The sequence below is a fragment of the Uloborus diversus genome, chromosome 2 (genome assembly GCF_026930045.1).
Source record: "Uloborus diversus isolate 005 chromosome 2, Udiv.v.3.1, whole genome shotgun sequence".
NCBI classification, from domain to species: domain Eukaryota; kingdom Metazoa; phylum Arthropoda; class Arachnida; order Araneae; family Uloboridae; genus Uloborus; species Uloborus diversus.
The window spans coordinates 2,864,147-2,880,687 of record NC_072732.1 but is presented as its reverse complement, the minus strand read 5'-3'; the positions used below and the strand labels follow the sequence as shown (position 1 = coordinate 2,880,687).

Sequence of the window (16,541 nt, the reverse complement as noted above, 5' to 3'; positions counted from 1 at the left end):
CCCACAATCACCAATTGCGATGGTACGCCACTGATCGCGTTTCCCAATGGCTTCCCTCGCAATCCTAATTACGAAAAACATAATTTGTATTTAGGACGCCAAAATTCAAAGGAATACCAGGGTCTGGATGTCTGAATAGTTTCTATATGTATGCGTCTGAACAGTTTCTATATGTATGCGTCTGAACAGTTTCTATATATATGAAGTCTATAACAGGGTTGCCACGCCACAGGGAAACCTGAAGAAACAGGGAATTCAAAAATCAACAAAAAAAAACAGGGAAAATCCAGGGAATTTCTAAAATTTCCTCAAAAACCTGGAAAATACAGGGAATTTTTTTTTCCTTCTTAAATTAAAGTTACAAAAATCAATTCCCAAATATATAAACTACCAAAAATTAAATAAATAGTAATAATTATAATGAGAATATTAATAAAGTAAAATAAAAAATGGTCATTTGCTTGAAAGTTTTTTTTTTTGAAGTAAATATTAAAATATTTATCATAAAAATATAATCTTAAATTTCATGATAATTTAGAGTGCATGAAATGAGTCGTCAATAATCGTTGTTCTGGGTCACTTATACACTTTTAGGTCCATGGCTAAGAGAAGTTTTTTTTTTGAATAAAAAGTTGAATATATTCAACCACCATGCTATTATTTCAGTTATTATGAATTCTTATTTATTTAGAAATTTGTGTTTCGTTTTTTTACCCTGTGGTGAAATGATCAAGATATTAATGTTCTTTTCCAAATAATCAGTGCTCGCTCGTTTGTAATGTTTTATTTTCATACAGGGAAAACACAGGGAATTTTTTTCCAAAATTGAGTGGCAACCCTGCATAAGTATGCGTCTTCATAAGATAAGTGTGTTTTTGTAGTACAAACAGCAACAAGTACCACTACAAGCACCAGTAAATGAACTAGACTGCGTTCACGGAAAAGATAGACTCGATGTAGACGAAGAAATACGCCATTGGGCGACGTCAACCACGTGTTTGGATTGGACAAGAACAAATGGATGCCAAGCAGACGGCGAATGCGAATAGCATTGCATGGCTGCCATCACTTAGCTGAAAAATTGGGAGATTTGCGTAAAATTCGAAAGAATGCATGAATAAGTTTAACGACAAAAAGTTTAGTCGAAAAACGATTTTTAAGTCGGGATTTCTTAAATCAAACCAGCATAGGACCTGAAATTTCTCGTTCTAAAATCCGGCAGTACCCCAATTTTGAAAATTGAGATTACACCATTATTATTTTTTGAAGTCAAAAAAACTTTAGGTTTAAAAAAATGTTAAAACAGGAATAAGTTTGTTTTCCCTTTGTAAGTGAAAATTGACATTCTTCGGGGTGGGTAAAAGTGTAAGATGAAGTTCAGAGAAGACTCGGGGACATTTTACCGCATTTGGGGGAGAGGAAATGAAGGTTAAAAGGAAGTACAATAATATAAAGCTGTTTCAAAAATGATCAGACATACACAATTTTCATACTCACTAATGAAAAGGTTTCGTTTTTTGCGATCGCGATCGGTTTACAGTAGGGAATTTTAATCATTGAAAAATCCCTATTAAGGAATTTCGTTGTGTTGATAAAACTTTGGGTAAGTTCGGGAACTCGCCGCGTGCTTTTTGGTGCCACCGACCAGCGTTCGGAAACGCATGCGCACTGTAAAAAAAAACTGTAAATTTTGAAGAAGTTATCCGTATTTTTTACAGAAAAAAACTGTTCGTAAAAAAATACAGGATTTCTCTGTTTTTTTGAATCTGGAACCGGTAATACTTTGTTTTTCTTCGAATCTTCGAAATTTCGCCCGCGTGTTTGGATTTTGGTTCTCGTGCTCGAGTTTTTGATCTTATATTTGTTTAAAGCGAGTAAGTCTTAAATCGTTTGCAACTTCCATTTCATTGCATCCTAAACAATATTTTATTATTATTGTTTTTTTGTCATCTGTTACTGAGGCATATTCGGAAATGTACCTTTGTATGCATGTATTTCGTAGTAGTATAGTAAATATTGAAATGTATTTATGAAAGTATAGTTTCATTTTTTAATCTTCATGAAATAATAAATCAGCTTGAATAAATAATAAAAATACGGAAGATTTCTGTAAAATAAACGGAAGAAAACTGGCGTCCTGGCTGACAGTTTTTTTCCGTAAATTTTACGGATTTTTTTTTACAGTGCGGTTGCTCTACAGCGGTTGCAACCGCTCCTACCGCGGCCTCGACGTGGTTTGCGAGATCACGTGGTATGGTTCGGCCAATCCGATCGTGTATCAAATTTTACACGCTCTGTGATTGGAGCATCTTTGAGAGCGTCGTCTGCTACTGAACTAAAACTACCGCGATGTAACCACAAGCGTTCGGAAACAACTGTTCCACCGGGCAACCAGACAAATTCCGGAGAGGTGTCGACCGGAGAGGTGTTTCCGAACTTAGCCTTTGGGAGATATTGACATCGTTTCAGTGGCGGATTTACTAGGGGGGGGGGGCGGTGGGGGCGGCCGCCGCCCTCCGTGACCGTCATTTCCTAAAACCAATAATATAGAATTGAAGGAATCACTAGCACTCGCTACTAATTTCAATCAAGTACATTCTGTAACGGACAGGAAAACCTTCCATCGAGCTAAAAGATAGAGCGAAGCCTTGCAGGCGTTGCGTTGCAAGAAGAAAAATAATAACTTTAACTTTCAATTTAGAATTCCATAAATAGGAATTTAACGAAGATAGCGGAATAAGTTTGGAGTAGAAAAGGCGCTCGATATTTTGGGTGATCGATTGTAAATAAATGTATATATTTATGTTTTTTAATTCTGCGGCTTAATATTTTTATTTATTCAACCTTCTGATTAATTGTTTGATGTTCGACGATAATAATATTCAATACATCAACACATTCCACGAATTTGCTTGAAATTAAGTTTAAACAGTTAGTGTACTCAACGATGAACAGCGTTACCCACTTTTCAATTTGAACATAAGCTCGCCCCTCCCCCCTTTTTAATAATTTTCATATTTCTATATGTGTCTTCCAACCTTTTTCTTCCACGGACTACACTATACTGGTACGATAATATATTGCTATGACTCAGAACAGTAGTGTCCAATCCTGGGGGTGATAGCCCCCAAAGGGGAGATTTGACACTTCAAGGGGGCTGTTCGTGGGGGCGATTACTGTTCAAAAGACAGGATAGGGGGGGGGCAATTGACTCCCTACCCCCGTAAATGACGGGTTTGGGGAGAGGAATGGCTTTAACGGTTTTCAATCGCCACCCCCTTGAATACGCTGTAAATCCGCCCCTGCCTCGTTTGGGGGTTCGGAATCAAAATTTGGGAGCATCCTGAACGAATCCGTTTCGTTGCCTTTTTTCCCAGAGAAAATCCCCAAAAGACCCTCTGGCAATCTGTTTACTTTTGGTCTATACCAGGCATTAACGTTTATTGACGGTAGAGAAATACGCTGAGACCAAGCGAAAGAAATAATTCCCAGCCTGCTGTCCGAATAGGGAAGCTTTCGATTTTTCAATTTTATTTTTACATGATAGAGTAACATGTATGAACATCATAGGTGAAAAAAATTTTGCGATACTCTAAGTAGTTTTTTTTAAATTAATTTTTAAAGTTCAAGCGCTTGTGACGTCAAATGGCATAGGAAGTGACGTCATCCCCTCTTCCGATAGGGGAGAAACGAAAGTCACGCATTCGACTTCGAAGACGAAACGTAAAAGGCTTTCTCCTCGCGTTCCTGGAACATTAAACCTCTCATCCTCTCGGAAATATCCGAATATCATCATTGATGTTACATGAGGAAGATTATTTGGATTGTGCTTTAACGAATCCGGCCTCCACAGTGTGTTCAAAAGGATTATTGAATTTCTAAAAAATAAAAATATCAGCGCACTCAAAATGTCCGTAGCGAAAACGAGGGATCTTCGGCGGAAGGCTGCCCATTCGCGCCCTATGACGTAGGCTCGTGACGTTTCAGAAGAGCGCACTTTTGCACGTTGATTTTTAAAAATTCATTAAAAATCAACCACGGTGTTTTAAAATTCGGCGATGGTGAATTTTTTAGTTTTGAGGGTCAATTAACAATATTCAATAGCCAAAATATGAACATTTAATAGGTTGCAACTTCCCTATTTTGAGTGAAATTAGGTTTTAGAAATCGGATTAGTTTGTTGCATCCTCACCATTACTTTTTGTCAGTTGTTAAAAAAAAAATCGTATTACGAGCGGAGTAGTACATGCATTTGAATCGAACCCGCCAGCCAATAAGAGCTCACAGTCTCCTCTCAGGAGCGAAGTAGATAGCTAGTACGTATGACGTTTTATCGATTAGCTCGGTTTTTCTAGAACCGCCATATAAATATATATAGGGACCTTAGGTTTTTTTTTTCCACGAGCGTCGTAAAGAAAACCTAAGGCCAAGAACTAATAGTCGATAAACGTAGCATACAAGTATACAAGGCGTTCCGTTTTAACCTGCAAGGCCTTTATTTTCACAATCGGTAGTCCTAGATGCATACTTCCAATTTCAAAAATGTTCAAAATCAGATGCAGGGTTAAAATATTGAAAGTTTGAAGCAAAAATGAAAATGAGTCAGAAAATACAAAATTTAAGTTTTTATACGGGCCCCAGGTCCCCTAGCTTATGTTTGGGGAAATAATCTCCATTGAAAGATATTTACTAACACAAAAAACTTGACACTTGTGCGACCAAAACTAAGGGAGATATTCTAGTTTGACGGACCATACAGAAGATGTGATTGCAACTTACCGCCCTTTCAGAACACTGACAGGTCGTCAAAGTAAAAAACAAGGTATTTATTGTAACGGATCCGGTGCGGCTTCCGACTTTCTTGAAAGGACGACAGAGTTCTTGATTAAAAATACAGGAAATTTATTTACACTATGTACAGGAAAGAGCGTCAACAACTGCTAAATGAATCAGCCATTAAGCTGATATCACTCAACACCGTAAACTCAACACGGTTACACACGTATTTACTTCCAAATACGAAAACAACACAGCGAAATGCCTCGCAATAAACAGAGCAAATACGCTCTCAGTTCGAATTCTCAATCGAAACTAAACTTTTTATCCAGCGTAACGGCTTATATACACACCGAAAAGAGAGCTCTCAAATATTCCAGAAAATGCTACACCGTTCTACACTTTCATTGATAAAATCAGTGAATGAAATAAAAAGAAAAAGAATAGGGGGGGCTCGTATACTTCGGCCGAATGTAAAGGGGCTGTATATTCATTACGGGAAACTATTTACAGGTTACGTTACTAAAATAATTACTATTTACAGAATTTGTAACATTATAATTTTCATAGCTATTCAAAAATAAATAAAAATGTTACGCCGTGATACGCAAAAGCACACTACAAAATCTTCAACAATTTGAAAAACCACACTCTATGCAGACATATAATATTGAACCCTTGTTAACTGCTATATTCTCCCCTAAAAGGCGTTATTGACGGCGAGTGAAAAGTGGTGTAAGTCACAAAACGCTGCGTTTCATATCTCTTTAAATATTGGTTGTACTAATTTGAAACTTTTTGTGTTGGAATTATTTTTCAATGGAGATTATTTCCCTAAATATAAGGTAGGGGACCTGGGGCCCGAATAAAAAGTTAAATTTTGTATTTTTTGTCTCCTTTTTATTTTTGCTTCAAACTTTCAATATCTTAACCTTGCATCTGATTTTGAATATTTTTGCAATTGGAATATACATCTAGGACCACCGGTTGCGAAAATAAAGGTCTTGCAGGTTAAAATGGAGCACACTGTATAGTGTAAGAAAAAATATCTTTGGGCGAAAAAGTAAATGGTAATCAACAGCGTTTCGACGCACAACTAAACGGCCCTACTTTAAAGTTGTCTAGCGGCGAAACATGTGCTCAGAAATGACCCAAATTTTGTATGTAACATAATGAAGGGATTAGACTTCGTTTGGAAGAATTTAAAAAAAAAAAGAAAAAAAGTCAACATCTCTCCACCAGAGGGCGGTTTTTATGAAATACATGATCAGGCCCGAACCGAAATGAGAAGATTGGGCACCGGGAACATTGATCCCATGTTCCCGGCACCCAATATTCCCGGCGCCCAATTTTCCTATACCGCCTGGAACTACGTACCCGCAATGTATATATATGTATATATATAAAAAAAAATATATTAATTTGAATTTTTGGCATCTTGAATTCAAATTATGTTTTTCGCAATCACCAGTGTGTGTGTGTGTGTGTATGTATGCGCGTGTGTGATTGTGTAGGTGCATGTGTGTGTGTGTAGGCGCATGTGTGTGGGTGCGTGTGTGTGTGAGTGTTGTGTTTGCAGTGCTGTGCGTGTACGCGCGTGTGCGTGTGTATGTAGGCATGTGTGTTTGTGTCTGTGTGAAGGAATTTGTGTGTGTAGGAGTGTGTGTATGTGTAGGTGTGTGTGTGTAGGAGTGTGTGTATGTGTAGGTGTGTGTGTGTAGGAGTGTGTGTATATGTAGGTGTGTGTGTGTGTAGGTGTGTGTACGTATGCGTGTGTGTGTAGGATATGGACGCAACCTAGATATGCGTGTGTGTGTAGGATATGGACGCAACCTAGATACGGTTTTCGCAAGAGGAGCAGCATCGTGAGGCGGTCGGTCGACGGTGATGCTGCGGAGGGTGCTGGCGGGAAAATAAAATCAGCGTAACGCCAAAAACAGTCAAATGAGAACAATAAGCAATCGTGATTGCTCAAAAACTAGCACAAAGACTTATTAACGTTGAAAATACACTACACTGGGACCTCTGGGGAGGGGGGCCCTCCAGATTTTGTTGTAGGGGGCGCAAAATTTATGAATACGGTCCTGTATATGACTTCCCGATGGTCAAAGCTCGATCCCAGAGCCTGATTAAGATATCGTGAGGCCCTAGGCCAAGTACTTTTCTGGGGTACGCCCCTGTATTCAAACTTCATAACTTTAGCCGTTGGCTGAAACAATTTTAGCCATAGACTAAGTTAATTGCAGCCATATCGGGGCCTTAGGCCACGGCCTAGTTGGCTTATTCAGTAATCAGGCCCTGCGTCGGCCGATGTGATTTATAGGTTTTGGAAGCAAAATCTAGAAGCTTTAAATCACATACCCGTTCAATCGTGATCATCCTAGAACATTGCCTGTTTTCAACTACCACATGTTCGTAGCTCTTCGAAGAGAATACCTGTGGTCTATGTAGAACATGCCGATTCTATCGTTTCGAAGCAAGATTTGTTTTTCAACCATCGTTAATGTGTAATCACGGAGTAGGAAGAAGGAGAGAAATGTCCTACGGGTTTGCTAGTGTAAAAGTGGCAACGATTGTTCACTTTTTCCAGAGGGCGCTGTCGGCGAACCGCTCCCGTCAATCGCAGCAGATCAATGTAAATGATGCTAAGTTTCTCATTTTTTTAGAGGCAGCTATTAAAGCAAAAAAAGAAAAAAAAGTACTAGAAATTGGTTGTTATAAGGGGCAAATATAGTGGACGATGTACGGCTTTCGTTCACAGGAAGTTTGCACAGTATTTTGAAGTAAAAATTAATTTTATTTTTCATCACCAACTTGCCGAATTTGTCTGCTATTAATATTGCACTGTTAAAAATTCAGGAAGATTTTCTGGTTGTTTGGTTATGGACTGTCTGGTTGGCCATGGTTGCGCTAATGCTTCTGGAGCTTTCTTGGTAAACCAGGAAGGTTTTAATCAAATACATTAAACCTATTCAATTTTTGTAGAAGGTTCACGACTGGCTTTAAGAGATTTCACAGTATTTCAGGAAGGTTACTCACTTTTAGCGGAAAACGTTCCTGGTTTTTGTAAGATATGTTACTGGTTGAAATTGGACACACATCAGCTACCTATTATTTTCCAGAAACGTTTCTGAATCGTTTTTACAGTGTATCGGACAGCTCGTCAGAGATTGTGAAAAAAATCCAGTGATCACATTTGATAAAACTGATTGCAATCTTCTGACTTTGGATATGGAAAATATACAAAATTTAAGTATTGAACAACAGTATTTGTATCGAATCTGTCTTGCCGTAAAATATGGTAGTTTTCCTTCTGGCGTGGCTGACACACTGTTAAAAATTCTGGAAGATTTTCTGGTAATTGTTACTGTAAAATGGCGGGCTAACGCATCGCTGATTTTTACGGTAAATTTTACCGGAGAAATAAGCGATCCCAGCGCCAATTGGTTGCTGCGGCCTACCAAGGAAACCGTAAAATTTTACAGTAACATTTGATTTTTACGGTAATAGTTACTGGCAACATGGATGCCAGTAACAATTACCGTAAATTTTCCGGAAAATTTTTAACAGTGAGCGCTGTGCGATGTTTTATTTATTACGAGTTGGAATTTTTCTATTCCTGTAGATAATTGACAAAATGAGAATGTAGTACAATTATTTACATTAATACATTTTTTTAAATTAGTTGTAAATTTCGTGACATGTTTCGATGACTAATTAAAGCGAAATATTTTTTTTGCTTTCACGTCCTTTAGCAGATAAACAGATAACCTTTAACAGAACCAGACCTTTAACAGATAACTTCTACCTCCCTGTGTGTAATGAATGTGTAGCGCATAAAAACTCGCCCTCTGGTGGTGAAAGTTCGAAATACTTTTTCATTTGCCCGAACAAATACCCCCCCCCCCCCTCTTCATTGTTTCTCGCAGCCACACAACTTGAAAGTTTAAGAGCAGAGAGGTTCATTCGGGCAGCATTCAAATTAATTTTTACTAAATGAATTATTAAAAGGTAAAATTCTTATTACCTGACATCCCTAGACTAGAAAATTGCGCCATCTATTGAGAAAAAAGTGAAACGTTTTGATGATTGACTGAAAAATCGGTAGAAAATCGTAAAAAAACGGCAAATTGGAAGATGGAAGCAAAAAACGGGAGAAAATCGTAAAAAACGGCAAATTTGAAGATGGAAACAAAAACCGGGAGTCTTCCGTTAAAAACAGTAGAGTTAGCAAGAATGGATAATGTTACAAATGCCCAAAAAAGCCAGATTACAACAGACTAATCATGAAATAATTACTATTTACAGAATTTGTTACACTACTCACGTTCCCCTCGTCCCGGATGTAGGAGTGCAGGTCCCCGTTGTGCATGTAGGGGATGACGACCACGGGGCTCCTGCGCTCCCCCTCGAAGAAGCACACCCCCACGAGGCTGAGCACGTTGTCGTGCTGGAAGTCCTTCATCATCAGCCCCTCCTGGAGGAAGGCGTCCACGTCCTGGGCGGGACTCGAAACACCTGTCGAATGAGAACAATGTTAAAACCCTGGTTTCCTAGAAGCGAAATCACCGAGCTTTGGCGTCGCTACTCGGCGTCACGCTGAAATCAAGTGGTTCCGGCGTGGCCACTCACGACGTCGATTTCGCACATGCGCAGAAGAATCAACTTTTCCTCTCGGCGATAAGCGACGCCGATGGTCGGCAATTCGCTCCAAGGAAAATGCTTAAGTGGCACACATTCGCAATGCGGAGAAAGGCTTTCGTCGGATGTCTTTTCGAACACAAGCTCACATTTTTTTTTGCATCGAAAAAGGGGTTCGTCGTCACCCCGAAACGCGTGTCTATTCTGCCCTGTTAAAGGAATAATGCTGTATCTGCAGAAACGAGTTTGGGAGATGCGCTAAGAAACGCTTCTTGGATCCTACACTAACACATTTCGGAATTAGACATTTTTTTTGAGCAATCACGATTGCTTATTGCTCTCACTTGACTGTTTTGAGGTCCTTTGATTTTATTTTCCCGCCAGCACCCTCTGCAGCATCACCGTCCTCACGATGCTGCTCCTCTAGCAAAAGCCGTCTCGAGGTTGCGTCAATATCCTACACTTACACGCATACATACACGCACATACACACACACACACATACGTACACCTACACAAATACATACACACACACGCATACATACATACAGACACCTACACATACGCACAACTACCCACACACAAACATACACACACACGCATACATACAGACACCTACACATACACACAACTACCCACACATTCATGCCTACACATAGACACAAACACATATGCCTACACACACACATGCATACATACAGACACCTACACATACACACAACTACCCACACATTCATGCCTACACATAGACACAAACACATATGCCTACACACACACATGCATACCCCGCCCCCACGCACACAAACACTCATACACACAACTACCAACACTCATGCCTGCACACAGACACAAACACACATGCCTGCACACACATAGACACAAACACATATGCCTACACACACACACGCATACCCCGCCCCCACGCACACAAACACTCATACATACAGACACCTACACATACACACAACTACCCACACATTCATGCCTACACATAGACACAAACACATATGCCTACACACACACACGCATACCCCGCCCCCACGCACACAAACACTCATACACTCAACTACCCACACACTCATGCCTGCACACAGACACAAACACACATGCCTGCACACACATACACATACCCCCTACACACAAGCACACATCCCCCCCCCTCACACACAAACACACACGCCTACATACACATACACAAACATACACACACGCGCATACATACAGACACCTACACACAACTACCCACACATTCATGCCTACACACAGACACAAACACATATGCCTACACACACATACGCATACCCCGCCTCCACGCACACAAACACTCATACACACAACTACCAACACTCATGCCTGCACACAGACACAAACACACATGCCTACACACACATACACATACCTCCTGCACACAAGCACACATCCCCCCTCACACACACACACACACACACACACACTCGTGATTGCGAAAAACATAATTTGAATTCAAGATGGCAAAATTCAAATTAATTTTTTTTATTAATTTTTTTTGGTGGAGACCGATGCGAGCTGGTACAGTAAAACGGAAGCAAAATAAATGACAAAATTGCAAAAAAATAAAAAATTTCAGTTACTGCACCACGGCAGTATCGTTCCCAACAAATTTCTGCTCAGTAACGCAGTGCTGTTATCTCTTACGATGAGTCACGTGACTACGATCCATCCCCCACCGAACCCCGCGTGTTCCATTTCGAACTAAGATTTTCTTCTTCTACATTCCAGTTTCGAGAAAAATGTGTAAAGAAATTGTGGTCGCGTCAATAGCGTGCAACCACAGTTTCGTGCGTCAAAAATGGGAATGTTAACGTTTAATGTGTGTGTCTTTTCGTCGGATTACTTTTAGTCATGGGCCGTGGTAGCGTAGAGTGTCGGATTCGGGGCCGGAGGGTCCCGAGTTCGAACCTCGATGGTCGAAGATCCACCGTCGTCATTAAAGGGGACTGGGCGACGTTAAATAGGCTCGTGGTCTCAATGTCCTCCAAATGAAACGATACCTCTGGGGGGTGCTAGCACCAGGTAGCTATTAGCTCCTGGTCTAGTTCTTCGATTTCGATTCCGAGTCACAACTGACTGCAACTGTATTTATGTCGAGGACTGCATACTAAGTGCCTTGCCTCCATTATTTTATATACCGATAGATGGCAGCACCATCACCGGATCGAACAGTTAATGGGAATTTAGAACGAGTCCAGGAGCTAATAACTACCTGGTGCTAGCACCCCCAAAGGTATCGTTTCACTCGGAGGACATTGGGACCACGAGCCTATTTAACGTCGCCCAGTCCCCTTTAATGATGACGGTGGATCTTCGACCATCGAGGTTCGAACTCGGGACCCTCCGACCCCGAATCCGACACTCTACCAATCGGGCTACCACGAACCTGGTCTAGTTCTAAATCCTCATTAACTGTTCGATCCGGTGATGGTGCTGCCATCTATCGGTATAAAAAAATAATGGGGGCAAGGCACTTAGTATGCAGTCCTCGACATAAATACAGTTGTAGTCAGTTGTGACTCGGAATCGAAATCGAAATACTTTTAGTCATGTAGAAGTGACGAGCACCGACGGGATGTAGACACGAAGTCTCCTGCCCCTCGGCTGAAAATGAGAATGGTCGGATGGTTGCGATTAGAAACGCTTACGTGCCGAAAGACAACCCGATGCTCACTCTAGTCATCTTTGCTCTGAGGTACGAAAAACGGTTAGAAGTAGGCTCGAAAACCTGTTCCCGAGGCAATACGCGTGTCATTCTCTTCTACTTGAAGAACTAGAGTGGTACTTAAAACACACCGCCAGCTCAGTTATTCCATCCGAGGACTGCAGTTTCGTGCTTTTTAGCACTCATCAGCCCGGAATAGGAATCAACTGAGCTGGAGGCGAAAAATCTCTTAAGGGAGCCAAGAGAGCCAAACAAACGGGTAGTTAATGCGGAATTAGCAAACCAGATGAGCAGCAGGTAATTAACCAAACCATTAATAATTAATAGCAAACCAAACAAACTGGTAGCTAATTATGCATTAGCAAACCAGGTGAGCAGCAGGTAATTAACCAAACCATTAATAATTAATAGCAAACCAAACAAACTGGTAGTTAATGCTGAATTAGCAAACCAGGTGAGCAGCAGGTAATTAACCAAACCATTAATAATTAATAGCAAACCAAACAAACTGGTAGCTAATTCTGCATTAGCTACCAGTTTATTTGGCTCTCTTGGCTCCCCTAAGAGATTTTTCGCCTCCAGCTCATGCGATTCGTATTCCGGGCTGATGAGTGCTAAAAAGCACGAAACTGCAGTCCTCGGATGGAATTGCTGAGCTGGCGGTGTGTTTTAAGTATTTCTGCCTTAGCTCTGGCTTTAGGGCGGTAACTTACTACAAAACTAGAGCGGTGTTGAAAGCTGTGTAGGCGTCGCTGGTGACCTGGTGTGGGATTGTTTAGGGTTAAGGGGGAGTCAGTACCCTAAATACTTTCAAAAAATTCGATTTTTTGATTTTTATATATTTTGAAACTCCATTTCAATACCTTTATAATGATACAAACATCTTGAACGTGCTCATATTAGAAGTAAGTTAAAATATGCTTTAAAAAATGTAAAACCTATTTTGATGAGGCATGATTTTCCCCTTTAAATCGCAATATCTCGAAACGGTATTTTTTAAACTAAATGTTCCTTTTTCTCAGAAACTAAATTGTGTTAGGCTTTGAAAATTTTACCACCTATTCCATACATCTAACTGCATATACTGAAGTAAACTTTTTCTCATATTCGGAAATTATTTTTTTTATAGAGCTGATTTTGTGTGGCAAAATGGCATTTTTTGAAACAAATACAGTGACTCACACATTAGAATTTTGTACAAAAAAACTAAGCTTTCTTTGTGTAAAATTTTACTTCAGTATAGAGAACAGAGTCTACTTGAGGTACAGAAAAAAATTCATACTTGTATCTTTAATAGATTTTCAGGAAAAGGTACTTGAACCTGTGCAAATTAACATTGACGGTATAGGGGGTACTCACTCCCCTTAATAGGTGGAGAAAGAGGTACTCACTGTTGTGGAGAGTCTTGACTGCCACCTGTACAGACTCCTCGCTGCCGGGTTGCCGCAATTCGCCCTTATACACGCATCCAAAGTGCCCTGGGAACCACAAAACATATGCATAAATACAGACACACATTGTTACAAATTTTATAACTATGTATTACTTTTTAACCGACTTCAAAAAAGGAGGTTATGATTTCCTATTGCGGCTTTTTATGTGTGTTTTCGACTTATTCCAACACTACTGGACCGATTTGAAAATTTTTGAGCAATCACGATTGCTTATTGCTTTCATTTGACTGTTTTGAGGTCCTATCATTTTATTTTCCCGCCAGCACCCTCTGCAGCACCACCGTCGACTGGCCGCTTCGTCACGATGCTGCTCTTCTAGCGAAAGCCGTCTCCAGGTTGCGTCAATATCCTACTTTTACACACATACATACATGCACCTACACACACAAACACATACACACACATACACCTACACACATACACAAACACATACACACACGCATACATACATACACCTACACATACACACACGCATACATACAGACACCTACACATATGCCAGCGCACACACACATACAAACACTCATACCCACAACTACCCACACACTCATGCCTGCACACAGAGATAAACACACATGCCTACACACACATATACCATACCCCCCCCCCCCCCCCCACACACACATATACATAAACACACACGCCTCATACACACACAAACCTGTGATTGCGAAAAACATAATTTGAATTCAAGAGGTCAAAATTAAAAAAAAAAAATTTCCCCTTTTTTTTTTGTTTGGAAGTGTATATTTCCCAGATGGTCCCATTGTAATTTGGTCTGGATCTGATAAGGGGTCTCGGAGAAATCCGAGAAACTTTAAATTTCATACGTCATGGTCACGTGGTGTTGCTGTGATCGGTGTATTTTCACACCTAAGCTTTTGGCTTTCTCTTGTTATGCGATTTTTGCTGTAATGTTGCTGAATTTCACTTTTCGGAACTTGACCTGTGTTTTGATTTTGCCTGCTGCGCACCGTAAAAACACTGCGCCTACGACCTTGTCGAAAATTGTAAGAGATATCGCCGAGTTGACATCATTTTTAGCCCCAAATTTCACGACTAATTGCCAAATGTCGCCAAGCTTGGCGACATTTCGAATGTAATGGAATTATAGCGTTTCAAACCAAAATGTTTAACAGAAATTTTGAGATAGGACCAGAAATTTTTAGCATTCACTTGTAGTTGGAAAAGACGTTTTCGATGTTAGAGGGCCCTCCTTTCTTTCAAAATTGAAGTTGCAAAAACGCAACTAATGCGATCTTTGTTGATGTTAAGGGATAGAAGAAATTCGTAGATCTTCAATCGGAAAAATTTCGAGATTGAAGTCTTAAAAGCGCGAATTGTAGGCTATCTTTGATGACGTTAGGGAATGAGATGAGGTTTAGGTACGCTGCCCCGGCAGATTTTCGAATTTGAAGCTCTAAGAATGAAACTTTACGAGTTCTGTAACGAGTTCTTGGCAGCCCCTCTCAAAGTTTTTTGAAATTGAAGACTTGTAGTTGTGAGCCAAGTTTTGCACCTGCCGTTTCGGTTGCATTCAGTTATTCCAAAAGGGATCTTTTGCAACTTTTGTAGGAAAATCAGTGTTAATTTCAATGCAAACTCGAGTGATGTTAACATCACTTGACCTTATTATTGATGTTAACATCACCTGACGATATACCTGCCAAGTTTTGGGTTAACAAGTTTGTTTCGTGACAAATTTGGAGAAAAAAATTATTTTTCGAATTAGGTTTCGATTTGGCGCTATTGGCGATATTTAGAGTGTATTACTTTGAACCACGTGAAAATTGTCGACATTGGGAAAATTAATCTCTGTAAAGCGCTTTTTTCTTTTTTTTTTTTAATCGACAAACTAGGGATGAAAATATTTCAAGTGTTTCTCCAAGGGGTAAAAACTAGCCATAATTCGTCTTTTCTCTTTCCTCTAATGGACGAATACATAAGTGCACACACCCCATTTTTTAAGTAATTAAAAAATATGGATTATTTAATAGATGTAAAAGGAAGTAGCGCGGTGTCCACGTCAGATTTTTTTTATCTTCAAAACAAAAGAAACAAGAGCTAAAGCAGAAATACACCGCCGGCTCAGTCATTTCCAGCCGAGGACTGCAGTTTCGTGCTTAGTAGCCTGGCATAGGAAAGTGACTGAGCTGGAGATGGAAAACCTCTTAAGGAAGCCAAGAGTGCGAAACAAACTGGTAGCTAATATAGAATGAGCAGACCAGACGAGTGACCGAAGCAATGGTTCGGTTCAACTCGAAGATTGAACGCGATGCAAGGTATATTCACGAAACTGCAGTTTTCGGCTGGAAATGACTGAGCTGGCGGTGAATTTCTGCTTTAGCCCTGGCTAATGGGCGATAATTTACTGAAAAGAAACAAGGTTGTGACTTTTCACTGTAATACTGTAAATCTCTATCATTATCTAACTAGTCTGTCCCTAACCTTTTCCTCTATTACGTAAAATCAAGTTTTCAAAAATTAGAAAAAGTGCTCTTTAACAGCACCGCAGCGGTCTAGACTCATGAAACTTCCGCAAATAAATAGTGTTCCTGACTGCAACCAGAAAAAATATCAAAGGTGGCGACACTTAGTGTCTGACCGGAGGAACGTAGGGGGACGAAATATTCCAACTTTGCACTGCGTCTGCTGCTTTAAGATGGCACAGTAACTGTTTGGTTCTATTTTTATTTTAATTACTTCTACTTTAATGCTTAACTTCTACTTTAATATAGAGGGCGCAGTTTTTAACTTGTTCCATGGAACGATAAATAAAAATGGCAGTTTTGGCTGAAAACTCAATGATGTTGTGTGGCTTGTTTTTACACACATAAAATTACGTTTTTTTTTTGTGTACGTGGAAATTTTTCCTCTGGCGCAACGTACAGTAACCTTCCCCGGTAGTTCTGATTTTTTGCTCAGTTCTTTAAGATATTGTTCCAATAAAAAAATCAAAACTTTTGACTTCGAGC

At 40.0% G+C, this 16,541-nt stretch overlaps 2 protein-coding genes across 2 annotated transcripts in view; both read right to left on the bottom strand.

Moving 5' to 3' along the window:
* The window catches only part of LOC129217750 (hepatocyte growth factor receptor-like), a 144,102-nt gene that overhangs the window by 18,469 nt on the left and 109,092 nt on the right, over positions 1-16,541 (bottom strand). The window contains exons 18-19 of the mRNA XM_054852090.1: positions 13,504-13,590; positions 9,104-9,294 (exon numbers count right to left, since the gene is read on the bottom strand). Of these exons, the coding sequence (XP_054708065.1) occupies positions 9,104-9,294; positions 13,504-13,590 (278 nt within the window). The remainder of the gene's footprint in view (positions 1-9,103; positions 9,295-13,503; positions 13,591-16,541) is intronic.
* The window catches only part of LOC129217694 (uncharacterized), a 125,733-nt gene that overhangs the window by 81,951 nt on the left and 27,241 nt on the right, over positions 1-16,541 (bottom strand). The window lies entirely within an intron of this gene.